The 25,543-nt window shown below is 52.1% G+C and overlaps 1 protein-coding gene across 1 annotated transcript in view; it reads left to right on the forward strand.

The window, feature by feature from the left end:
* Nucleotides 1-20,425, forward strand: part of SLCO2A1 (solute carrier organic anion transporter family member 2A1) — a 29,545-nt gene extending 9,120 nt beyond the window's left edge. The window contains exons 2-14 of the mRNA XM_040567245.1: nt 1,820-1,957; nt 4,257-4,419; nt 8,685-8,900; nt 11,364-11,462; nt 13,077-13,210; nt 13,971-14,052; nt 14,756-14,920; nt 15,270-15,459; nt 17,642-17,801; nt 18,479-18,648; nt 19,217-19,281; nt 19,438-19,558; nt 19,681-20,425. Of these exons, the coding sequence (XP_040423179.1) occupies nt 1,820-1,957; nt 4,257-4,419; nt 8,685-8,900; nt 11,364-11,462; nt 13,077-13,210; nt 13,971-14,052; nt 14,756-14,920; nt 15,270-15,459; nt 17,642-17,801; nt 18,479-18,648; nt 19,217-19,281; nt 19,438-19,558; nt 19,681-19,801 (1,824 nt within the window). The 3' untranslated portion in view covers nt 19,802-20,425. The remainder of the gene's footprint in view (nt 1-1,819; nt 1,958-4,256; nt 4,420-8,684; nt 8,901-11,363; nt 11,463-13,076; nt 13,211-13,970; nt 14,053-14,755; nt 14,921-15,269; nt 15,460-17,641; nt 17,802-18,478; nt 18,649-19,216; nt 19,282-19,437; nt 19,559-19,680) is intronic.
* The last annotated feature ends 5,118 nt before the right edge of the window (nt 20,426-25,543 follow it).

The following is a 25,543-nucleotide window of genomic DNA, read 5'->3' on the forward strand; positions in this document are numbered from 1 at the left end:
GGCAACACGATCCCCTCTCGGCTTTTCTTCCTTGGAGGAGTCACCTCTCTGCTCCAGCCCAGCCTAGCTGTGTTCATCAATTACGCGTGAGCCCAGGATTTGGGAAAGGGAAGGTGACAGATTCAGCTGTCACCAGCAGGACCATGTGCTCAGAGGTGTTTTTGGGTGCAGGGTTGTATAGCTGGCGGGTTTAGTGTTTGCTTAGCTTCAAGAGCTTGCTTGCTCTCAGCTGTTTAACTTCCATTTTGTCACCTGCCTGGTAGCGTTTCCCACATCGTGCCCTACGTCACTCTGCGACTTTTTGTCATGGCAGAGTCCCAGATGGGGACCTTGTCCTCCCCTGCTCAGCTGCCGCAGTGCCAGCCGTGCATGTGGTGCATCTTTGTGTCTACTGACACCGTGCTAAGATGTGGATGGAGAGCTTGGCCTCATTCCTATGACCCCCTCGTCCTTCTTTTTGCATTCATCATATCTACTTCTGTGTGGTCTCCAGGTTATTTACAATGTTTTCTCCTTCCCCTTCATCTCTGTCCTCAGGTTCTCTCCTGATTCTTATGCTTTTGGATGCCCAGCTCTGTCTTCTGTCTGGTGCTATCCCACCTTGCAGGAGAAGCTTCCCAAGAAGCCACATCCTTGCCGTAAGGACAAGGAAAAGTGGACGATTTCATTTTTTTTTTTTTTCTGCGCTGGACTTCATGCGATGGGTCTGGGCTCCTGGCTGCTACCGCCAGGAGCGGTATATATTTATTTCAAATAAATAGTAATAAGGAGTAATGCCGTTCCCCTAGCCAAGGACATAAGGAATTTGTCAGCACTGTAGTACCTTTGATCCCCCCATCCATCATCTTGGGCTTCCCGACATTATCTTTGTGGGACACACTTCCGGTGTTCAGCAAATATTTGATTTCCTGTGAATTTAACTTTTTCCTTTTTTTAAAAAATGATTTTAAAATACTTTTGGCACCATGCAGACACATTCCATTCCAAGAAAAATAAAGGAAAACTGTTCCAACTAAATATAGATCAAAAGACACTTGTGAGCTGCTTCTTGCATCCCCGGCTGAGAACGCTTTCCTCTCTGCGGCCACCCTGGCTCATTGCACCATGCTCCTGCCCCATAAACCTGTGTATTTCCTCTTCTGCTCTTGGGATGCTCCGTGTCCATCTGGTTTGGTTTCTGGCCTGACTGAGAGACCACCTCGAGGGAAAGGTGCTGTTTTTAGAACACTGCAGAGGGCTTCCAGCAGTGAGAAGATGTGGTGCATATTTCACCTTCTCCCTGGGGGGTTTTCAAAGTCTTTGAAATTTTCCTGCCAACACCCTTGGAGCAGGCTCTGCCGATTTGCTCTGCGGCTGAGTGGATCCAGGGGGCGGGTGGGAGAGGCTGGGGCTCAGGCAGGTGAAAGCAGCGCGGCTCCATTTTGGCTGCGGTGCGGCAGCTGCGGGGCCGGCTCCACCAGGGGCACCCAGCAGCCCTGCGCAGGCAGGTCTTCCTCCTGGGCTCACCGTCACACAGCTCGAGCATCGCGTCCTTCCTCTGCCAAGGGCTGCTGTGGTGCCAGTAATCATGAATACTGGCAGCAATGGAGCAGAGGAAAGAAAAAGAGGGCTCCTCGCCCTCTCTTCTGAACACCAGGTTACTCGTTTGGCAAAGCTAATGAATTAGGGATCTGGATTCATTGTGTGCTGGAGGTGCAGCTGTGCCAGCTAGCTTGGGTCTGTGTGTGTGCGACTCTGAAATCCCTCAGATGGGACGTGCTCTCCGCATCAGCTGGGCAGCCAACGGGTACTGACTGGGATACACTTTTTTTGCCCGCAGGTGTTTGTGTTGTGCCATGGCCTTCTGCAGCTCTCCCAGCTCCTCTACAGCGCCAACTTCAAGAGCAGCCTCACCACCATCGAGAAGCGCTTTGGGCTCTCCAGTCTCTCTTCAGGTTTCATCTCCAGCTTGCATGAGGTAACTGGGTTAGCCATGCAGGGGCCCCACAGCATGTCCAGAACAGGGGAACTTCCCAGGATAGGGCCTTGGGGTTGTTCACATTCAGTGTTTCCTTGGCTGTGCCTACACGTTCTGGATGAAACAGCTGTTGTTGTGTACCTGGACACCTCTTCTTGCTTTGCTTCTGCTGTACCACATGCCAGGAGCGTTAAGGTAGGGTTGTGTGGTGAGAACATGGACATGGAGGGCAGCAGAAAGCAGGATGTTTTGGAGGAGACCTTTCCACCCTTAGGATGCCATCCACCTCCAGCAGAGACATGGCTGGGAGAGAGCAGACACGCAGTGTGATTCTCTTTTGATCACAATGCTTACAGCCTCTAGGAAGAGGAGCATTTTATCATGAGTAGTACCCACACAACTACCGCTCTGTGACCAACTTCCAGTAAAAGTGTCTGTTTTCACAGGTTTTTCAATCAGCTTGAGGAATGGCCCTGGCCTGAGTCTTTCCAAAATTTCTCTAAAAGGAGACGCTGGCCAGCAGGCTCTCCAAGAGCCACCCCATTTCTCCAGGGCTCCCAGCTCCTGAAGGCCCTGTGGCAAAGGACTGTCTTTCACTGGCATCATGCTGTTGCTGAGCTGGCCTCAATCTGAACTGTGGCCAAGGTGCAGCTGAGCTTCTTATGAAGCTTCAAGGTGGCAAGAGCACTGATTTAAAACTGACACTTGATGAGTAGTTGCTCAATGACAAAATCTTTAAGCAGTTCTGGATGCACGGGGGGATACACAACCCTTCGAGGTATATGCCATAAGAATATATGCCTTCTGCTTAGCAAAATTGCCACCTGTCTGCTCTGTCAAGGCATGGAGACATACTGGGTATCATATGAGGGCAGGGGGAGAGCCCAGCTCAGGACAAAGTGACACCTGAGCTGTTTTGGCAAGGCACTAGAAGGGCACCGGTATGTGTGGACACAAGTGCCTGAATGGAGGAGTTTCTCCCAGGCACTAATCACTTACTCCTCTGGAAAAGGTTTTCTGGTTCCTAGTGTCATGAATTGTATCCTGTCTGGTAGCTCTTCAAGGCTAGCTGGGAAAAAACCTGCTGGGAGAGACTTTTTCTTGATGACACAGACAAAGTGCTTGGTGGCTGCCCACCTTGCATGCGTCTGGTCATCCCACGTGTGATCTTCCACCAGGAGGCTGGGCACTGGGAATCCTTCTGGCTCCTTGGAGAAGTAGGTGCCCAGGCCTTATCCCAAGCAGTCCATATGTCTGAGGTTAAAAAGACAGATTCAAACCCCTTCGAGACCAGCGAACGACTTCCCACTCATTGGGTCTGGGTTCAAACCGTGCAAAGGGAGAGACCCAGTATGGGGAGCTGTAACATCAGTAATCTGGAGCTGGTGTAATTATGCCCTGCAGAGTATCCCACCCCTCACCGCAATGATGCATCAGTAACCCTTGTGCTCCTTATCCAAGTTACTTAAACTTATTTGACTTTATGCCTGGAGATGTAATGTCAAAACAAAAACCCTGCATGCCTTGGACTATAATCCCTTCTCATTTAGTTTGCAGCAATTCCAAGAACAAAAACCACAAAGAGACAAACAAGGGAGCCCATGTAAACATGTGTAAAAAGGATATTTAGACATACACACCAGGGTTAAAATGTTTTGCTTGTCCCAAGTTGACAAAAAGCCATGTAATGGCAATTTATTTGGTGTTCATCCTCTTATCTGAAAGCTGCAGTTCATATATGGAATAGGCTTTGTGTTTTCTTATCTTTTAGCTGATCAAGGAGGATGGGCCTGTAGATTATGTCTGCAGTTGCGAATGCCCACTGTCACAAACATTTGCAATGAGCTGTACTTTGTGGCTTGGCTTGCGTCCGCTTAGAATCATGGAAATGAAGGCAATGCACTTTGTTTCTTGCTGGATTTGGGGGAATCATTAGTTTATGCCACATCTTATGGGGTGGGAAGCACATGTGGGTGCTGAACAAAGCCCCAGCCAGATCATGGGCAGGTTGTGAATCAGTCTGTGATTGCAAGGGATGCACACAGGCTACCAGAGACAAGGAGTTGTCCTGCTGGCTTTTGATAAGAAGGCAGCAGTGAATTGCTATGAATACGCAGGGTGAAGCTGAGGGTTGTCCCATTCCTACTCTCGTGGGGGTCACAATTACCACAACTGGTGAGTGATTATGTGAGCTCTCCACCCACCTGGACATGGTCATGGGGGGCCAGGTACAGGGCAGGGCTTGACCTCCTCTGTGGCATCTTCTAATCTCCTCCCCATCTCACTGTGCTCTTTCCAGATTGGCAATGTGGTCCTCATCATCTTTGTCAGCTACTTTGGCAGCCGAGTTCACCGTCCACGGGTGATCGGAGCCGGGGGGCTGCTGCTGGCTCTGGGAGCATTCCTGGTGACCCTTCCCCATTTCCTCTCGGATCCCTACGAATACACCACCATTAGCACTGGTAAGTGCCCGAACCCTTCCATGGGGAGGCGGGATATCAGGAGAAAACAGAGCTGAGGAGCTTACTCTGCTTCAGCTCTGGCCACCTGTGTAGTGCAGCAGAGAGGGTGAGTTGGGGAGGCCTCTCCTTACACCAGTACACAGAGTAGTGGCATCAACCAAGGGCCAACATTGCTCCTGGGTCTTGGAGTAGAGATGTACAATGTGAGCGTTCTTCTCCAGGGCACTCCAGTGCTGTGCTCTGCCAGGTTTCATGTGACCCACTCAGAGGCCCTGCTCCTCTGCTCCTTGTTTCTTACCAACAAGTCTGATAGATGTGTAGGACATCTGAAGTGCTTAGTTGTTTGAGGGCCAACAACCTCGCAAGACCAAAATATGAAGCACAAACACTGGATGTAGCAATCTGTTGCATCATTCTGGGTGGTGACTACATTTCAAACCTGCCCTTCTTACCTGCAAGAGTCAAAAAAAGGCAATCAGTGAAGAGGCAACCTTTAATGCAAGTGAAGGTGCCCATTTCTATCATCCACTTCATCTTTTACCTTCACCTCAGCCTCCGCAAGGCTCTATGGTTGCTGAGTCTTGCTCTTCTGGGAGCCTGCCCCATCACAAATCCGTCTCCAGTGGCTCTGGGCTGGGTTTCCCGTGCCTCCTCCAAAAGTGTGGTATCCACCCCACACAGAACTTAAACACAGTGCTTGGAGGGAAAGGCTTAAGGCAGAGTTTTACTATTTTAAGCCCAACTTCAGTATAGATTTGCAACCCCTTCTGAATGTGATAATTACATGTGGGATCCCTTCTGCCTCTTCTGGACATGTTGTTTGAGCCACAGTTCCAGGTTATGAGTGTTTTGGTCATTGTGAAGTATCCAAATTCCCCAAAGATGCTACTGAAGGCCTCCAGAGGGAGCATCTCCCTGCCTGAGTCCGTGGGCTGTCCGCAGGCTGCCAAGGCACTGCTCCCTCCCAAGGATGTGAGAGCCCCCCGGACAGGCATCATGGACATGCCACCCCCAGGAACCCTTGTAAGGAGCCTCTGCATTGAGTAAGAGAAGTGTATCTTTCAGTGTGGACACTATAAAATAGTTATACTGGAAAACTAATTATTTACCTTGTTTAATATGGTGTTTTTACCATACTTCTCTCCTGGCTATGCTCATCCTCCTCTCTCCAGATCTCTAAGTGTGTCACATCCCTGTTTTTTGCATGGGTGCTGATGTCCTCCCAGCCTGCTCCTGAGCGTGCTGGAAACAGGTTTGCTCTCTGTGGCATCAGAAGAGGCTCAGCCACAGCTCTGAAGCTGCATTGCTTGCTGGTGGTGATGGCATCATCACTAATGACTGCCCAAAGAGCCAGGGAGAGAGTGAAAGTGGTGATGAGCAGAGGGAGCTAGCTGCTGGTGGGGCAGCAGACAGGGGCAGGAGCCCTGGGATGCAGGCGATGCTGGGTCTGCTGCTTATGTCCCCTGCGACTGCAGACAAATTGCTTCCCTTCTGCTTTCTGGGGGCAATGGTGCATTTCCTGGGGGTGCCCAGAGGCTCTGCAGTGCCTTGAGGTTTCCTGAAAGCTGAGCTGGGTTCGTACCAGAAGTCTCAGTCACATCGGTCTTATCTACTCGAGATAATAGCTACGGCATGTGGTCAGTCTTCACACGCTTTGAGGGCAGAGGAATTTATCTGGCTGACATGAAGGCTTGAAAGAACAATGCTGATGTGTGTGCGGCCCGGTTCTCGCCTGCGATCAGGGAGGCTGCTCCCGGTGGCTGCGGGTCAGGCCGCTGAGGGTGGCAGGGCCAGGGAGAAGAGAAAGCCCCTGCTGCAGCCTTGCGGAGAGCCCAGGCCGAGGGCAGATGTGGCTGATGGCTCATCTGTAGGATCATTTTGGAAAGGAAGGCATCTTGGTCTTTGAGTCACAGAGGTATGGAAGCAGAAGAGAGGTTGTTGTCCTGCTGCTAAGCAGCATGTGGTTGACAGCATCTCCTGTCCCTGCTCCCACCAGTAAGCTTTGTGAGCCTAAGGAGGGCTACTGGTTTAACTGGGCAGGCTTGGGGAAAAAGCTGGTATGCATGATGACAGCTCCTGTTTCAGAGGAGTGCCAGGCTCTCCCCGGTCTTCCCAAAGTGACTTCAGCCCCTAGATCCCCAGGATGCCACCAAGCCTTAGGGCACTGCTTCTTCTGAAAACCCGATGTCACCTCAGCTGTGTGCCAAGCTGCCCCATGCCTGTGCCGCTGAGGGGACGGCAGAGCTCACCTACCAGATGCCTTCCCCTGGAAGGGCTTGGAGCCCCGCGCTGCGTGTAGGCCCAGCACCCAGGGAGCCTTGGCTCTGCCAGGGAGCTGCTTTGTGGCCGCAGGCGAGTTGCTCCCTTGGCTTTGGCCACAAATATGCCACAGCAGGAGGCATTCATGGTCTGTCTGCTCAGCACAATGGGATTCAAAGCACAGGGAACCTGCCCGCAGGTGCCCAGCCATCCCTGCTCCTCTGGGAGCGATGGGGGCCCTCATGCTCTGCTCTCCCAGACTGGGAAAGCTGGTGCCAGCAGAGCTGGTCTGTGCACCAAGACACCACGAAGCGTGATTAAAGCTGATGGCCCAGCACAGGGCTGACGGAGCGCCGTGGGAATGTGCAAACCAGCCCCCTGCTGGCTCACAGCTGGCCCCTTGCGACTCGGGCTCGGAAGTCACCTAGCATCGGTCAGTTTGGAGAACGGATCAGGAGCCACATACCAAGGTCTCTGGCAGCCTAACAAAGGGGGCTGTAAGTTCATGAGTCAGGCTACGAACCCATCGGAAATCAGGGCAGGGGCTGCTCTTTATTGTTATCCAAGCAAGTTGAAGCAACACTTTTGTCCTGCCACGATGCCGTCCATGGCCAGTCTGTCAGTGCCCTCAGACACCCTGGTCTTGCTGGTGGGCAGATCCAACCTTCCCCATCCCAGTCTTGCAGCCCATGAAGATGTTCCAGTGCTGGCTGCAGTTTGCACTGCAGCCTTGAGGAGGGTGAAGACCCCATGAAGATGTCAGGGTCTGGCTTTGAACGGACATAGGCTGCTCCTGAGCACTGTGAACAACGAAGGTTGGGTGGGCAAGGTGTCCTGCTTGGGACAGCCTGGCCACCACACGGCACATTGCTCCTGGTCCCATGGGGGAGCAAAGACCATCGACACTGAAAAACCAGTCCCGGGTTAGGTTTGTCCTCATTAAACTTCTGCAGCTCTCGCTGCTGCTGCAGTAAAATCTTTATTAGCTGAAGAGGCTCCTTCTGTCTGGCAGCACAGACCCTTCCGACAGCGCGGCTTCGGATGAACACACACCAGGATTTTTGTGGTGACCTACTATTAGGAATGTGCCGCCGCACTATGCCAGTGAAAACCCCTAATCACCTGGCAAATATTTGTTTCTCTTTTGTTTCTGCTTGCTCAGAAGCATAGAAAATCCACACTTATTATATTAACAAGAAAGATGTGATAGAAATGTTGAAACAATTACAAATAATAATAGTAATAAAGCCCGAATAGGAAGAGCTAACATGAGAAGAGCAGGGATTACTCTGTTTGCTCTGCAACACCATCAGTTTGCATGCAAAGCAGGTTTTTCCATCGGCGAATATTTATACTTTCCCACCGACTCTGACACTGTCAGTCCAAGGGCTTTTGTTACTTGGCTGAGCCCAGCATTGCTGTGGCTTTGATGAAGAGCTTTTTATCCTCCGCTGACAGCTTGAATGTGACTCACTGGAGCTGGGCTACAGGGCTGACCTTTCTCCTCTGCAGTTGCAGCAGACAAGAGAAATGACTTTGCTTCCTTCTTTTCTTATCAGCCTGCCCTCAAGTCTGATAAAAATCACAGCTGGTCTCTTTGCTTCCCTGAGCTGAGTGCCCCAAAGGATGTGAAAGGGAGTGATAAGTGCTAACTAAAAGGGGTGATCCATCCAAACCCCAACAGACAACAACATACTCCTAGTTGGCAGGTTTGAGAGATTCCTGGTACCTACAAATGTAGTGCAGTGTCTGGAGGGTCCTGGCCAGGGATGATGGGCAGAGGAGGAGGTGTGCTTCCACACCACGGCAGCAATGTTGGCACTCCTCCCGTCAGGCCACACGGTACCCGAGCAAGGCAAAACCAACCATGCAGAAGAAGAATTAGGGATTTAGGGTCAGCCTGAGCGGGTTCCTTCACCCTGTGCCCCTGCAGCTGTGGCAGTGCAGGGGCTGGAGAAGGCAGGGAGCATGCCCAGCTTTGTAATGCTCATCCTTTTCCATTCCAGGTAACAAGACCAAGGTCCAGGCTGAGCTCTGCTATGCAGAGAACAAGTTTGTGTGCCCAAATGCCACCCAGGATCCCCAGAAGGAGGCCAGCAGTGTGTGGGCAATGATGGTCGTTGCCCAGCTGTTGGCTGGAATTGGGACGGTTCCCATCCAGCCCTTTGGGATATCCTACGTAGATGATTTTGCAGAAGCAAACAATTCCCCGCTGTACGTTGGTAAGTGGAAGGACCATTGCTCTTATATCACTTTGTTTCACAGAATCACAGAATCGGTAGGGTTGGAAGAGATCTCTGAAGATCACCTAGTCCAACCACCCCACAGAGCAGGATCACCTAGAGCACCTTGCACGGGATGGCATCCAGGAGGTTTTTGAATGTCTCCAGGGAAGGAGACCACATCCTCTCTGTGCAACCTGTTCCAGGATCTGTTACCTCACAGTAAAGAAGTGCCCCCTTATATTGAGCTAGAACCTCCCGTGCTTCAGTTTGTGCCTGTTGCCTCTTGCCCTGTCACTGGGCACAACTGAAAAGAGAATGGTTCCATCCTCTCTACACCTTCCCTCGGATATTTATATACATTGGGGAGGCCTCCCCTCAGTCTTCTCTTTTCCAGGCTAAACAGGCCCATTTCTCCCAGCCTGTCCTCGCACAACAGGAGCTCCAGTCCTCTAATCATCTTTGTAGCCCTCCTCTGAACTCGCTCCGGTAGTTCCATGTCCCTCTTGTACTGGGGAGCCCAGAACGGGACACAGTCCTTCAGGTTTCCTTAAGGCCCTAGAGCTGAGCTGGAGAGGTGCTCATCTGGAGCAACCGTGGCCTCCAGGGCAGAGGCTGAGTACCCAGTGGGACTCGGATGAGCTCAGCCTCCGTGAAGGTGCTGGGCTGCCTCTCCCCTTGTTAGTCAGTTGCTCCCTTTATGGTTGTATTTATGGTGTGAGTGTGAGGAAGCCAAAGAATCAGGGCAAGGAGAAGATCATGCTTTAACTAGAGGTATGACAGCCTGCAGGGGCAAATTAACACAGGTTTTGCAGCAATGTTGACATTTTTGCTATGGAATTGGCCACGAGTCCCTGTCCAGTGCAGGCTCCCCAGCTCAGGAGGACTTCTGATCACAAAGAGATAGGTGCTGGCTTCCATGTTAAACTGCATTTTTTCCTCTGTGAATGCTGAGCCCAGCTGGGGCTGGTGTGCCTACGTGAGCTTTGAGCTTGGTTCACAAGTTTATTTAAAAACCTGATTCCTCCCGGTGATGAACAATGTCGTTAAAGCAGCCAAAGGTGTCAGAGTGATTTAGGAATCAAAAGCGGATGTTCCAAAATAAGGTAAGCACTTCAGGAGAAGGGAAAGCCCTTGGGATTGGATTCTCAAGGACTGGCTTTGGACAAGTGCTGAAGGGCTTGGCAGGGTCTCCAGACCCACCCAGGCATGCTTTGCTCCAGGCTCCTGCTGGAAAGGGCTGCTGCACCATGTACAAGCTCTGGAGCAAGTTTCCCACGTGGGTATTAGTTGCTTCTTGCAGCTCAGATATAGAAATGTCTACTGGCAAAAAGAGTTTTTTCTTTCTTTGTCCCCTTTTCTCAATAAGTGGTTCAGAAAAAGCCTTGGTAGTAAGAAAGGACAGTCAGAGTTCCCATTTGTAGGCGGTGTGTCCCTGCTGAGGACCACAAGACCCCATTTTTTCTGCTCAGCACCTGCTAGGTGACATTTCCACAAAGGATCTGGTACACTGAGCTCTCACGGGGCTCAGGTTAGCAGTCACACAAAGCTGGGACTCTTCTGAAGTCCTGGCTGCCATCCCTTCCTGTGGATGAAGACGAGAGACTTGGTTCCTAGCGTACTGCAGCACAATGCATCCCTGTCTTGGAGAACTGGGCTGGTTTGGTCTTGACTGCATAGGTGGTCATTTTAGGGCCATGGGAATGTCCATGATGGGGCGTATGGCTACTGTGCATCTAGGTTGCCTCAAAACAATATAAATACCATTGCTTGTTTTGTTATGTTTTAGGTCTCAGTGTCTTCCCATGAAAGGGGGGGAACGCTAATTATGTATGAGGTTAAATTCTTCTCTAAAGACCCTACCCTTAAACAACTAGGTTTATGCCATAGAAATAAATGAGCTGCCTTGCCTATTTGGGAAAAAAAAAAAAAAAAAAAAGTTAAAATTAGGAGCACAGCCTGAGGCACAGCAATGAGACTAGGTGCTTTCATACCCAACATGCTCATAAGCCCCAGACCAGCAAAATGCACAGAAATGGTCATTGAGTCTCAGGCAAATTGTTTCCTTTTGAATCAAGGAATTTCTTCCAGGAAGAAAACCTGAATATTTTCATTCTGAAGACTTTAAAAGGAAACATTTTGATCTCATGGGATGGGTCTAACTTATCTGGTTTTTGAACAGGAATAGTTCAGCAGAACCAAGGGTTATTTTCTGCTCTTTCTGCTCTCCCTGAATCAACATATTGCACCTCCCCGGATGTTTTGACCAAACATTTTTGCTCATTTCTAAAAGACTGAAATGATGGCTTTGCTTCCTGGGCCTTCTGTGGAAGATGAAGGTCTCCATCACCTGTGGAGCTCAGTGGACATTTTATGAACTTTTTATGGATATTTCACAGGAGGACAGAGCCTTATTTGCAGTGCAGCTACTGTTACCTCCTCACTTTCTGCTCCTTTTTTCAGCCATCCTCTTTGCCATTGCGGTGTTCGGCCCTGCTTTTGGATACCTGTTGGGGTCTGTGGTGCTGCGGCTCTTTGTGGATATTGGAAGAGTTGACATTGGTGAGTATTTACCAAGTAGGGATGGTTTTCCTAAAAGCCCTCTGTGAATCAGAAGTCTGCTGTGAGAGAACCGGTGGCAGGAGCGCATGCCTTGCACTGGTGACCCACAAAACCTGCTTTCCTGGAAAGCCCTGACCTTGAATATACCCCCCAAGTGCACTTCTCTGCTCCATCTCCCCGTGAGAAAGGCTACAGCTGGACCTGAGGTCACCACAGGAGCAGTGTCCTGCAGTGTGGACATCTCAATGTCCAGCTCACCGCGGTGGTCATTGCTGCCCACCGCTTCCATGCTGAGGAAGTGCCGCACTGCCCTGGCACAGTGCTGGAGAGGAGCAGGAACATCTGAGGCATCCAGGGAGGGAGAAGACAACCATGGGGCAGCCATTGCCCTGTGTGTGCATGGGGAGGCTCGAATCTGCTCAGCCTCCTCCCCACCACCTGTCACCAGCATCCACAGAGATGGAACCAGGTCAGCGCCACCGGAGGGCTTATTTTCTTTATCTGCGACGTATGCTTGTTATTCCTGGTAACTTAATCACTAAAGAATTCTCCCCAGCTCCACCATTAATGTGGCTTTTCCTGTGTTCCTCTGAGAGATCAGAGCCCGCCTGACATTTTTGTCTGGTGCCTGATAAGAATAATAAATGAACCCAAGGCAGGAAACGGCAAAAAGCCTTGGCTCGCTCCCTGCGGCGGCAGACGGATTTAGCATCCCGTGCCCAGTCGCTCCATGATGACGTCCAGGCCCGGAGCAGATCGGTGCCGTTTGGGGAAGTGGGGTGATTGTTTCAGTGGGGCGTGGGACCCCTCGTGCCACACCCAGCACTATTCCTGACAGTTGTTCCTCTCCCACCCGCGATGTGCCGACGATGGGGAGATGTGCTCGCCATGCCAAGCCAAGCAATCCTTCGACCTCCCACCAGCGGTGCTGGCCCAGCCGGATGATGTCCACATTGGGGATGGAACGGTGTTTGTCTCCTCCTTTTTCCGGACAAAGGGTGTGAGCACCCGGAGTTTTGTCCACTCGGAAACCACGATCATTAAAAATGCTCTTCTGCCAGCGCAGGGCTCTGCTTGTAGAGAGTTACCAAGCCTGGAACAATGGGAGAGATGATTCCAGGAAAGCAGCTATGCCCTTTCCCGGTCCCCATCTCGCCTGGGCAGCCCCAGCAGATAATGTGGTCCAATCCCAACTGTGCACCCGGGCAGAGGAGGATGGAGCCAGGGCCCCATAATCACCAGCTGGCTGGAATGCCTGAACCTGTGCCATCAGTGTGCTTCAATGCTGACTACGTGCATCCTGTGGGCACTGGGGAGGCTCCACATTGTTTAGGTGGGGGCCGGTGGGGTTGGCTTCTGGCTGCGGGAAGAGAAGGAAGTCGACCACAGTCGACCATGGAGTGGAGGGACCCGCACCCAGGGCTTATCTTGATACGAGAGCTGGTGCAAGCTCTCATGTCCCTCCATTTGCCACACCAGCGAGGAGACCCTTGGGGTGCACCCACATGTCTTTGTGCTCTACCGGTCCATATTTCCATGGGCATGCGTATTTGCCCCTTTCACCATTAGACACGCAGAGGCAAAGCCCTGATGATGAGTCTTTGTGTCTTGCAGCAACAGTGGCCTTGACACCAAAGGACCAGCGGTGGATCGGGGCCTGGTGGCTGGGGCTGCTGATCTCCTCCGGCTGCTTGGTGCTTACGTCCATTCCCTACTTCTTTTTCCCTCGGTACATGCTGAAAGGAGAGGTAAGACCCCACCCTGGGGCAGGGTGATGTCTTCTCAGGGTTCCTGCATGCAGTCCACCTTGGAAGGGATCTGTTCTCGGTGACTTCACCCTCCTGGGTTGTCTGACCTGCTTCTCCCCCTGTCTGCTGCCAATGGCCATATCTCAACACCGCACTGCAACACCTTCTGCAAGGTCACTCTCACTGTTTGAAACACGGGCTTTTTCTTTGGAAAAAAAAATGTGGCAGAGAAAAGTTTCCCATTAAAACAAATAAAAGAGGCAGAAAGCTATTGAAACATTCCACTTCAGTGTTTTCAAAGCCAAGCCCCACAAGTTAAGCCTCAAAAAAGTTTTTTTTGTTTTTTTTTTGAACTTGTGTAATCATCAGTTCTTTAAAGGTCAAAATGAAACCCCAAATATTTCAGGATTACAGTCTGAGGACCCATCAGACTAGAACTGGCCTGTCTCCAACTTCCATTTCCAGACTTTTTGCAGAATTTAAGAAGTGGTATCTTCCCTTTCATCAGGCTTCAAAGTTTTTCACGCTCTTAAAAAGTCCCCAAGCATTTGTCTTGCAGCTCTACTCAAGGGCTGCAGTGATTTTTGGAGGTAACTCACTCCTTTGCTGCAATGGGCAGGAAAACTATTGGTCTTAGCAGTGGGTCAAAGGCGTCTGTGATGGACTCTGCTGCTCCCTAGCCTCGCTGTGCACCAGGACAGTGCTCACCAGGCACCTGTACTCCTCTCTCAAGGCAGGATGCTCTTCTCTCCCCTCCCAGGACCCCAACTCGGAGGCTGGCATGCTGAGGAAGATGGAGAAGAGGGGGCTCGAAGAAACCTCCCTGCTGGAATTTATAAAGAGTAAAGTGTTGGCACTTAGAGGCGAGGGCGAATGGGCAGGGTCCACCACATCGCATTTTCATGCTTATCTCCACTGCTGTGGGTGGAGATGCCAGCTCAGGCACCTCCAGGGTTGCAGAGTCCTTCCCTAAGGACTACTGGGGGTTGGACGCTGCCTCCCTCTTGCTAAAAGTCACCAGCGCTGAGGGACCATTTAATGACTTTTCTTAGCCCCATAATGCCTTCTTTACAGCTGAATTCACCCCTTCCCTCCCTCCCTAGCCACTGCAGTCACGTCCTGCGACTGTCAGCTCCCTCTTCTCTGTTTCCCTGGGCTTTGATGGATGGCAGCCAGGGCTGTCCTGGCTGGGCAGGGGGACACAATCCCTGCTCTTTCGTCTGCTTGCACCACCCAGGGATACAGCACCTGCTTCAGAAAAATAAATGGGGCTGCTAAGTGCTCAGGGGCTTGTGGGTTTGGAAAGCATAGCAGGAAGGGCGGTGGGCAGAGCTGGCCCTCATCCTCCCATCTCAGGGCAGTTTGGCCATGGTCTTGCCAGCTGCCCGGCCAAATCAGAGTGTCTCCCCTTCAATTTTCTCATCTTCTTACACATCCCCTGTTTAGCCCACTGGGAATAGTCTGAAGGTGGGATATTTGGCAGTATGAATTGCTGATATCTGGACCGCATTGTTAAAATACATTTCTCCTGCTGTTTCCCTGCAGGATTCCCAAAGGTCTTCCTCAAGCTGCTCCTCAACCCCCTCTTCATCCTCCTAGTGCTTGCTCAGTGCAGCTTCTCCTCGGTCATCGCAGGTCTCGCCACCTTCCTCAACAAGTTCCTCGAGAAGCAGTATGGTGCCACCTCCTCGTATGCCAACTTTCTCATAGGTGAGCAGGGTCTGGCTATGTTCGTTCACTTGCTCCTGAGGGTCAGAACAGCTCTTGTTGCAAATGTGCAGCCCTGCTACACAGTTGAAGCAGGTCTGGATCACTCTGATGGTGAAAGAAGCTGGCAAAAAGCAAGCGATTTCACACCAAAGTTGCATCTTCAGACTCCTGAGGATGCAGTGTCTCATAGGTGCCAACTGCCTTGGGTTTGGGTCTGTCCTGGATAACAGTGGAGTCTGTGGATTCTCCCAATCACCATGAGCGCCTCAAAGCCACCACTTCCACCCCTTGCCAGCAGAGAGGAGCTTGGCAGGCAGGACCCCTGGCTGATGCCTTTGTTCCTCTGTAGGAGCTGTGAACCTGCCAGCAGCAGCACTCGGGATGCTCTTAGGAGGAATCGTCATGAAACGCTTTGCCTTCTCCCTCCGAGCCATCCCCCGGTTCTCTGTGGTGGTGCTCGTTTTCTCCATCCTCATCTGCCTGCCCATTTTCTTCATGGGCTGCTCCACGGTGCACATCGATGGCATCTACCCCTCCAGGTATCGCAGGGTTGTTTCCAGCTCTGTATTCCTCCCTTCTCCAGCTCTTGACCTGATTATCTGTGGGGTGGGGTACATGTAGATGGAGGCCAAAAGGTGGTAGAGATCACCTCCTCCTGGATCCTGCTGCCTGGAGGAGATCCAAGCACTATACAGCACAGAAAGTTTGGGAGGGCATTTATTCCTGATTGTTCTGTACCAAACAAACAGGGTATATTTTTTCATTCTAACCCTGTATTTCTAGGGGGAAATTAGAAGTGTTAGTGTTAGTGACCATGTCCACAAGGAGCACACTCCGTTCCAGCTAGACATCATCACCTTTCTGCTTGCCTGGGTGAAAACTTCTGGCTCTCACCACATCTTTTTACTTACTGAAACAACATTTAGACTCCAGCCCAGGCTTGCTGTCAAGTGCATTGTACACAGGCCATTTCTCAATGCACTGCCAGCATATCAGCAAGGGGCTTTCGGACATGTTTCCCTTTGCCAGCGATAAGCCTCCTGTCTCACGGTATGGTGGAGAGGTGAGAGACAGGGCAGTTCCCGCACTTCTCCCCTTGCGCACTTAAAAAACACTCAAATAACAACAGTGAAGCAAAAAAAAGCAGTGCTCTGCAAACAAACTCACACATGAACTGCAAGTTTCTATTTTGTGCTGAGGTGTGTGCTGTTAATGTAACAGTGTGTATACTGCTAATTAACAGTACACCGGCATATACTGTTAATTCAGGAGCATACGAAAATCCACCGAGGCACTGGCATCCCAGCTTTTTGTGAGAGAGCAAGGCTTTGAACCCTCAGCTCAGGATCAGGTGTTACATGTGCTAAATTTTGGAAGGCACCTTGGCCTCACAGCACTCACCTCTTGCTGCCAGCGTCAGCCCCCCTGGGACACACCAGTGCTTATGGGGTTTGCAGGTGGAATGGGGAGCCGGTGGAGGGGCTTGCATGAAAAAAAGGAGGCTGGAGGAAGGCAGGGATTTGTCTCACATTTACAGCCAGTGTCCTTAGCTCACAGACCTAGCTCAGCCCTTGCTTTTTCTGCAGTCCTGTGTAGCACATGGGATGGGAGAGATGAGGCTGTAGGGTTTGGGGAGCTTGAGGTGGATCCTTCAACCTCTAGCAGCTCCTGAGATTGCAGAGATGCTGGTGTCTACACAGGGAGAGTCAGTCCACGAGTGGCACGGAGCTGCTTGGGAAAGCCTGTGTTGGAGTTGTCCGTGCTCCCGCTTGCAGCAGCTGCCTTGTGCTGGCTGGAAAGGAGCTAGGAACACAAAACTGTTGCCTAACACACCCGACGGGTTGTCTCCTTGGGCGTCGCATCCAGGCAGACCCTTCCTTCTCATCAGGAACTTTGCTAGAGGCTCACTTACCGACAACAGCTGGGTTCTCCGCTTCTCATAGTCCCAGCTTTGACATCTCCGCCATCCCCCCCCCCCCCCCCCCCCCCCCACCTCTCCTTCTGCAACACCTGCAAGAGTCCAGTTCAGCATGCAGGCTGCTCTGACCACTTGTAGCTGTGGCCTCGTATCATGGCAGAAACCTCCCCCCCCTTGCAACAGCAGCAATACTTAAGCATGAAATCCCCTCTCCCCTTGAGCTCCAGCTTGCTGGGAGTTAGGCGACTATGCCCACCATCCCCAAGGAAGGGTCAGGCAGACCGTGCTGCTCCAGCAGGTGAAACCCCTGGGGCAGGGAGGCAAGACAGAACAGGTCATTTAGTTTGTCCTCTTGCCTTTCACACTGTCATCAGGTTTGTTTGGAAGTGAGCCCGCTTCCAGTTGCTGTCTGGATGGCGTTTCCAGCTGAGGCTCCTTGCACATCTGTTTGCGTGGTTTTGGATGAAGCCCAGAAAGCATTTCTCCAGGCATTTGCTGATTAGTTTTCAGCTGAGGGAAAAAAAATAAAATAAATTTAAAAAAAGTGTGAGCACTTGTTTGCAGACATAACACAATTATGGACTGCTAAGTTCACTGTACACTGCAGAGGTACCTGCAGGGGATCAGGATCTGGCACAAGGCCAGCCTGCTGCTGGCAGCATCCCAGCGCACATAGGAACAGGGAAACTGGTTAGCTAGTAAGAGGTCTGAGGAGATGTTTTTTTGTTTTGTTTTGTTTTGTTTTTCCTCCTGTCCTATTTCTTCATTTTATTTATTTTTATTTATTTTCTCCTCTTTGGCAGAACATCGAGTTCCCAGCCGCAGGTTAAGGCGCCGAGTGGGTGCCACTGCTCCGAGCACATCTTTCACCCAGTGTGCGGAGAAAACAACGTGGAGTACATCTCACCCTGCTTTGCTGGCTGCACCAACAGCAGCACTAATTCCTCTGCTCCTAAACAGGTGGTGAGTAGTGGGACGGGAGCGTGGCCACCAAGCCAAGCCATTGTGTCCATGCCAAAATCCAGAGCGCTTCCAGGTTTCAGTTTTGGCAAGGTGGAGGGCACTTTGCTTGCTGGTCACAGCAGAGGCTACTGCAATGCTGTAGGAACTTGGATGTAGTAATGTGGTAGAGCTGTTTGGAGGGAGGTCTGTGTCTACCTGGAGGGCTGGACTCCTGAAAAGTTGTGATGGAGGAGGCCAACTTCCCTTTGGCTGTTAAAGGGCTGGCTGGAGAGCACGAGCACTGCTAGCATGCTATTTTCCCAACAATTTAACATTCTGAACAAGTTGCCCATAAAACACCTCCAAGTAGAGCAAAAAGTCCAGTGCCTGCAGGCATCTGATGTTCACACTGAGCATTCCTCGGTGCTCAGAGCAGCAGTTGTGCCAACCTTCCCATTGAGCAGGGCGGCCCTGCTCAGGGAATGGCTGGAAAGCCCTGGCCGTCTGCCGGGACAAATGGGAAACAGCGGCACGTCCCCTTGCAGGAGGCCGGGACGCTCAACAGGATGCTGTGGCCATGCCTTAAAATCAAAGCTGATGCTCTCATCGCTCTTATGCAAAGTGATGCGGTCTGGTGCATTGCTTGACTTTGGGAGTTTTATGTGTTTTTGTTGTTTTTCTTAAAATGTTTCCAACAGACCTACAGGAACTGTTCCCAGATCTCTGCTGGGAATGGGCTGTCCTCCGCCAAGACCGGCTCCTGTCCCCTCAGTTGCTCCCACATGCTCCTTCCTGCCATCTTCCTCATCTCCTTCGCCGCCCTGGTAGCCTGCCTGTCCCACAACCCCCTCTACATGATGGTTTTACGGTGAGCAATGGACAGGGGGGCCTGCAGAGTAATACGTTTGAGCTGCGTAAATGTCTGAGAAGGAGAAGGGTGCTTTTTCACCAACTGACCAAGTTTTGCAGGTTTCTCTGCTCATCAGAAACTTGCCCATGAGGGTCTTCAGGAAGCGGGAACCCGCTTGTTTTAATGCTTTGAGTGCTCCTGCAGAGAGACCCCCCCCCCCACTCTCCTCCACCACCCCGGAAATCAGGGCAATTTCCTAAAAATCAGAGTGTTTCCTACTTCAGCAAGGCTGTTCCTTGAGTTTGATGTACTGGGAGAACCAAGCAGAGCATTCCTTAAAAACAAAACACTATGCTTCATCATCTTCTTGAATTTTCAACCCAACCCCCCCCCTCCCCCACTTTCCCAGCAGACCTCCCTGGTGCAAACCTGAGCTCATCCCACCACCCCAGGGTGCCTCCGCTCCCCCTCCCCAGATGGAGGAACTGAGGAGGAACTGGCTTCATGGCTAAACCTGGCAGCGAAACCAGGAGAGCTGAGCCACTACTGCCACCAGCTCTGACCTCCTGTGGCTTCTCCCCTGCAGGGTGGTGAACCAGGAGGAGAAGTCATTTGCCATCGGAGTTCAGTTCTTGCTAATGAGGCTGCTAGGTGAGTGTCCATCTCCTAATGAGGCTGAGGGAGGGCAGCAAGGTGCTCAGAGGCTTGCTGGAGCCCCAGGAGGTATTGAATCTCCTCGGGGACAGAGAGTAAAGCACACGAGCAAGGCAGCGCAGGCAGCCTAACTTGGTTCCCTCCTCTCCAAAGCCTGGCTGCCGGCTCCGGCCATGTTTGGTGCCCTCATCGACTCCTCCTGCATCTACTGGCAGAAACAATGCTCTCAGCGCCGCTTCTGCACCTACTACAACAATGACTTCCTACGCAACAGGTACCTGTCCCCAACCCCGGTACCTGGGGTCGCCACAGAACAGTCCCTCAAGCTGGCACTGCTCCACGCACAGCTGGGGGGCCACCTCTGGATAGGACATCTCCATCTTCTTCTCTTAACAGATACCTGGGGCTGCAGGTGGGGTACAAAGTGGTGGGCACCGTGCTCCTCGCCCTCATCGGCTGGAAAGTGAAGAGAAGCAAGGAGTACAATGTACAGGAGAAGGCAGCGGGACTGGTGTAGCCCACCCAAGGACTGACTCTGCACCTCCCGTCCTCACCACTACTACCTTGTCTTTTGGGGAGTTTTGGTGGGGTTTTTTGTTGTTTTGTAAGGGAACAACTTCACGATAGCAGCTCTGAACTCCTCTCACGACACACACGGCAGCCGGTGACCAGCCCGTGGCAATGGCATCTCTGTGCTCCCGGCAAGGGCTGGTCCTCGCCAGTCCCATTTTGGCTGCTGACCTGGGACACATCGTGAAACAGCTCCTCCCAGGCTCTTGATCCAAGTCTCACCCATCGCTTCAGGCTCCCCAGGGAGCAGGAGGTAGATGGGACTGGAGCGCAGCCCTATCCTGTATACCCAGAGATGCCAGCAGTGGTCCTGGCCCTGCTCCACTGTGACTTTTCCAGCCAGGTGATTCCCCCTGGCAAGGACAGGAGCAGGGTGAATGGTTGCCAAGTCCTGGGGGCTTCCCTGTCTGCCCCTGCCCACCCCTCTTGCACAGGTCAGCGTGGACGCGCACATGCATTGTGAAAAGATGTCACTTGCGGTCTACTACAGAACATTTTGGGGTGGGTTTGGTTATTGTGTTGTGTTTTGTTTTGTTTTATTTTGTTTTTTAATAAAGGTCACTTTTCCAACTGCAGTGGTTTGTTGATCGCCCCCACCCTGCCCAGAGCCATCCCCAGGGGCAGGCAAGGGATGGCACTCAGCTCCTGCCAAGATGATGGGATGGAGCTGGGACTTGGTGAAGGGCAACTGCAGTGGAGCCAGGACAGGGGATGGAGCTGGGACAGGAAATGGAGCTGGGATGGGGGAACGGAGCTGGGCATGGGAGATGGAGCCACCATGGGGGATGGAGCTGGGCTGGAAGCGGGGAAGCTGCCTTTGGTCATGAGGCTGCCAAAGGGCAGGGACGAGGAGAGATGGAGCCATGCTGGGGGCTTCAGCACAGTAGGGAGCCTTGGGGGATGCTCACTCCCTGCTGCGTGAGATCAAGGCAGGGCACTCCTGAGCTTTACTGCCGCCAAACCACATGAACTTGTCACATGTGCAAAACAGAATCCTGTTTGTTTGTTTGTTTTTCCCATGCATAAAGATCTACTGGTTTGAGATGAAGGGAAGACACGGGTTGGGAAGGAAAGCTTCCCAAACTGCTCTCCAGGCATGACAGGGTGGTTCCTGCTGCTCCCAACGTGATGGAGGCATGAGGGACGGCTTTGACTTTGGAACTCTCCTGCCTTGGGGACAGCTGCAGCTGGGGAAGATGCCCCCAAACTTGCTGGATGTCTCTGGATCCTGTGAGCCAGCAAAGCTGTTGCTTGATCCAACGTATAGGGCTGAGCGCTCGTTCTGCTGCTGCGGGTCACTTTGTTAGCACCGCTGGGAGAAGAATTGCTCCTTATTTCTGGAGGCTCCCACCCCGCTATCACTAGGGCGGGAAAAACAATAGTAGTTCTTGCCTCCATTTTCTGAACAGGGCGTTTCAGTACCCTGATTGGAGATAGGCTTTCTAGCCTTTAGTTAAGCCAGGGGGAAGGTGGTATGTTCCATAAAGCTTGAAGAAGAAAGATCTTGGCAGGTCAGAGGGCAGTGCTTTGTGTACCACCCTGCTGGTAGAGCACACAGTGCACACTGCTTTCAGGGAGGTCACCTCCAACTCACAGAGATGCCGGGTGGTTTGGAGCCACACTTGCCCATTCAGATGGGTCAATGTAAAATCTCCTGCATCCCTGCCCCGGATCCCTCGCACCCCCTGTTTCCTCCATACCCACAGGAGCAAAGACCCAGCAGGATGCTCAATGTAGAGCTGTGGGACCCCTTTTGAGTCACGGAGCCGCAGGCGCTTGCAGCAATGGGGACGTTGCTGGGGCTGGGTCACCGCTGGAGGCCTGCTGGGGGTTGTTGGGGGAGGACATCATGGTTCCTGCTCGGCATTTCTGTGGTTCTTCCTGCAGATTCAGGACACAGCAGGGCAGGAGGGCTTCTGCAGAATCATCTCCAGCTGCATCTGCGACTCCACCATGGCCATGTACAATACCAGGAGTGAGTGGGGTAGGTCCACTGGCAGACTTGCCAGATTTCAGTGAACTATGGAGATAATAATCCATTGTTTCCAGCAGGTATCTCTTGGTCCTAGCATGGTAATTCACATTCCCAGGCTAGAAACTATGTAATTCCTCCTGCAGCCTGGTAGACAGGACATGGCATCATTCATACTCAGGCTTACAACCAGGGCTCTGGTAATCAGACATCTTAAATGACTGCTGATCCACTTAAACACTTCCACCATTGAGAGACAAGCAGAAAACATGGGTTCGCAATAACAGGACAAAGGTTTTGAGCACCTCCCGCAGAGAAATTGCCTGTTTGTTAGCATGGGCACAGAGAGAGGGCCTCTCAAGCTGTTGATGGTAACACTCCCCTTGCTGCATGACGGAAGGAAAGGCAAGGTCCTAAACAGAGGCCACCACTGCCAGGGCACGTTGGGCAGCCAGGCCCAGTGACAGCTGGTAGGCAAGTCTTCCAGCTTCACCCTCCGCCTCCCTTCAGGCCAGTTGGTCCTCTTGGCAAGAGGAAGAGCCCTTGTGTCCCAGCCTCATGTCTCAGCCTCATCTCCCTGCTTTACATCACAAGCTCGTGTCCCATTCCCATGCCACAACATCAAGTTCCAACCTCACCTCACAGCCTCAAATTCCAGCCTCGCGTAACAGCATCATGTCAAAGTATAACATTGCAGCTTCGAATCGTGGCCTCACTTCAAGGCATAACATCGCAGACTCAAGTCCCAGCCTCACCTCACTGCCTCACATCCCAGGCCTGTGTCCCAGCCTCGTGTTACAACCTCAAGTCCCACGCTGTGACATCTCACAGCCGTATCTCTTCGTGTGCCAGAGTTCCCACAGCCGCTTCACTCCCACTCTCACAGCTCCCAGGCCATATTATATACATATATATTTATTTATATTTATATACCCAGTGCCTATCACAATAGTGATAAACACTCTTGGGAACCACTCTGATGGCAGGAGAAAGACCAAGAGTTGGCCTGTCAGTACCTCAGCACTTCTGTTTCCAACCAACTTAAAAACAAACAAAAAACCTAACTAACTAACATACAAAAAACAAACAAACAAACAAACAAAAAAAACACAGGACTTTGCTGCCAGCCTGGCTGGCTGGCTGGCGTTTAATACTGCTACTCTCTCAGGGTTAGAGGGGGGCCTACTGTGACTGGCAAGTTTGCACTGTGTCTCCTCCAACTGCTGCAGAACATATGCAGCTCTCATATCCCGGAGATCCAACAGCCACATCGCTCCATCTCCCCCTGCCTTATCCCTCCCTCCCTGTGCTCCCAGTTCACCCAGCCCTATCACCCTCTCCTCCCCAGCTCCCAAAGAGCCCTGATTATTCCCAGGTCACAGGACCATATCCTTGCCACTCCCCCTAGTGACCACAGCCATTTCAGACGATCTCCTTTCTCTGGAGGGGACAGACCACACCAGAGTGATGGCTCCCCTGCCCTGAATGTCGTCACTGCTCTTCTGCCTTCCTCAGACAGCTTAATTCAGGAGGAGTTCATCCCACCACTCGCCCCGGGATGATTTGTGCCAGCCCTCCCTTGTCACCTCTGTCCTCCCACCACTGATGCCCATCTGCAGCAGAGTGTGGTTTCCCCCTACAGACAAGAGACTTTTCTCCAAGCTGGAGACGCTTGCAGCATTTTCTAGAGCACATGGGTGGCCACAGGGTGCTGCTCCCCACCAGCTCCCTGGGGACTGGGGCTGGGGACTGGTACTGGGACCAGCCCACTGCAACATCCTGCCCTGTACCTACAGGCTTGGCTGAGTCCCTGTCTAGAGACAAAACAGCCTGCACCAGAAAAGCATGGCGTCAGAAGAGAGATTTTGTGCAATGGATCTGTATGTGCCTGTCTGACTGCAAAGCAGCTCTGGCCGCCACTGCTTCCCTGTGCCATGGGAACAGCTCCTGCCACCGCTCCCCGCATCTCCTGTGGGCACCTGCCACCTGCAGCCGTTCCCGTCCATCCGTCCTCTCCCTTCCATGATGGGCATTCCCAAACAATTTGTGGGGTGGGCACATGAATTGAGAGCAGGCTGTGTTAAACCCCCCATTTGCTGCACGAATGACTGCAGGCAGTTGCCTTGTAATGGGAACGCCAAACAGTTAATCACGTAATAATTGTGGCTGCCGCCACCAGTCCGTCCCCAGGAGAGGCCCGGCCGTGCTGCCCAGCAGCGGGGCCTGGCACGGCAGTGCACGTGGTCTGTACACCTGGGGACCCTGCCATCTGCCGGTGGCATGGCGACAGCAGCCTCAGACAGCGTCCAGCCTCAGACACAGACCACAGGCTGGCCAAGCCCATCTGGCAGCCTCCTTCACAGCTGCCCCGGTGCTCGGGCCTGGCTGAATGGCCACGCTTTGGTTCAGGTCCCTGCAAAACCACCAGACACACAGTGGGCTTGGGGTTGGAAGGGACCTCTGCAGGTCACCTGCTCCAACCACCCCCCCGCTCAAGCAGGGCCACCTGCAGCCAGGTGGACACTGGGCACCACTGAGAAGAGCCTGGCTCCATCTCCTTTGCACCCTCTCTTCACATATTTACATACTTCAACGAGATCCCCACAGGCCTTTTCCACAATGAGCAGTCATGGCTCTCTCTAGCACTCCCCAGAGGACAGACGCTCCAGTCCTTCCACCAGCTTGGCTGCCATTCACTGCGCTCCCTCCAATAGTCCCATGGCTCTCTTGTACTGGGGAGCCCAGAACTGGACCCAGTTCTCCAGCTGTGGGAACTCCAGCAAGCCTTGGGGTCTCCAGGTTTCCTCCCCAGGGCCTCAGCTTCAAGCTTCCCTGTCTTGAACTCCGGGAGGTTCCTGTCAGGCCATTTCTCCGGCCTGCCCAGGGCGCTCTGGAGGGCAGCACCACCCTCTGGTGCATCCATATCTCCTCCCAGCTTGGGATCAGCAGCAGACTTGCTGAGGGCACGCTCTGCTCTGTCATGCAGATCATTCATGAAGAGGCTGGGCAGGACTGGACCCGGACTTGACATTGTTGCTAGTTCATGTCGCAGCCTCACATCTGTAGTGGGTTTACATGGCAAGGTTTTGGTAGCAGGGGGCCATAGGGGTGGCTTCTGTGAGAGCACATTTAAGAAAGGGAAAAATATAAAACAAAACAAAGCAAAATAAAATAAAACAAAATAAAACAAAACAAAACAAAACAAAATAAAATAAAATAAAACAAAACAAAATGAAATGAAACAAAATGAAATGAAACAAAATAAAACAAAATAAAACAAAATAAAATAAAATAAAATAAAATAAAATAAAATAAAATAAAATAAAATAAAATAAAATAATAAAATAAATAAAACAAAATAGTGGCCACACAGCAGCTGGGAGAGTGAAACAAGTGGGAAACAGCCTTGCAGGCACCAAGATCAGATGAAGAAGGAGGGGGAGAGGTGCTCCAGGCACACAGCAGAAGTCCTCTGCAGCATGTGGTGAGGACCTTGGTGAAGCAGGCTGTCCCCCTGCAGCCCATGGAGTACCACGGTAGAGCAGGGTTCCACACTGCAGCCCGTGGTGGAGTAGGTGGACCTGCACTGACAGAGGCTGCAGGCTGTGGAGGACCCCTGCCGGAGCAGATTCCGTGCCAGAGCTGCAGCCCGTGGAGAGAAGCCCATGCAAGAGCAGGGGGTCTGGCAGGAGCTGCTGCCTGTGGGGGACCCAGGCT

Source organism: Cygnus olor, chromosome 9, assembly GCF_009769625.2.
Source record: "Cygnus olor isolate bCygOlo1 chromosome 9, bCygOlo1.pri.v2, whole genome shotgun sequence".
NCBI classification, from domain to species: Eukaryota; Metazoa; Chordata; class Aves; order Anseriformes; family Anatidae; genus Cygnus; species Cygnus olor.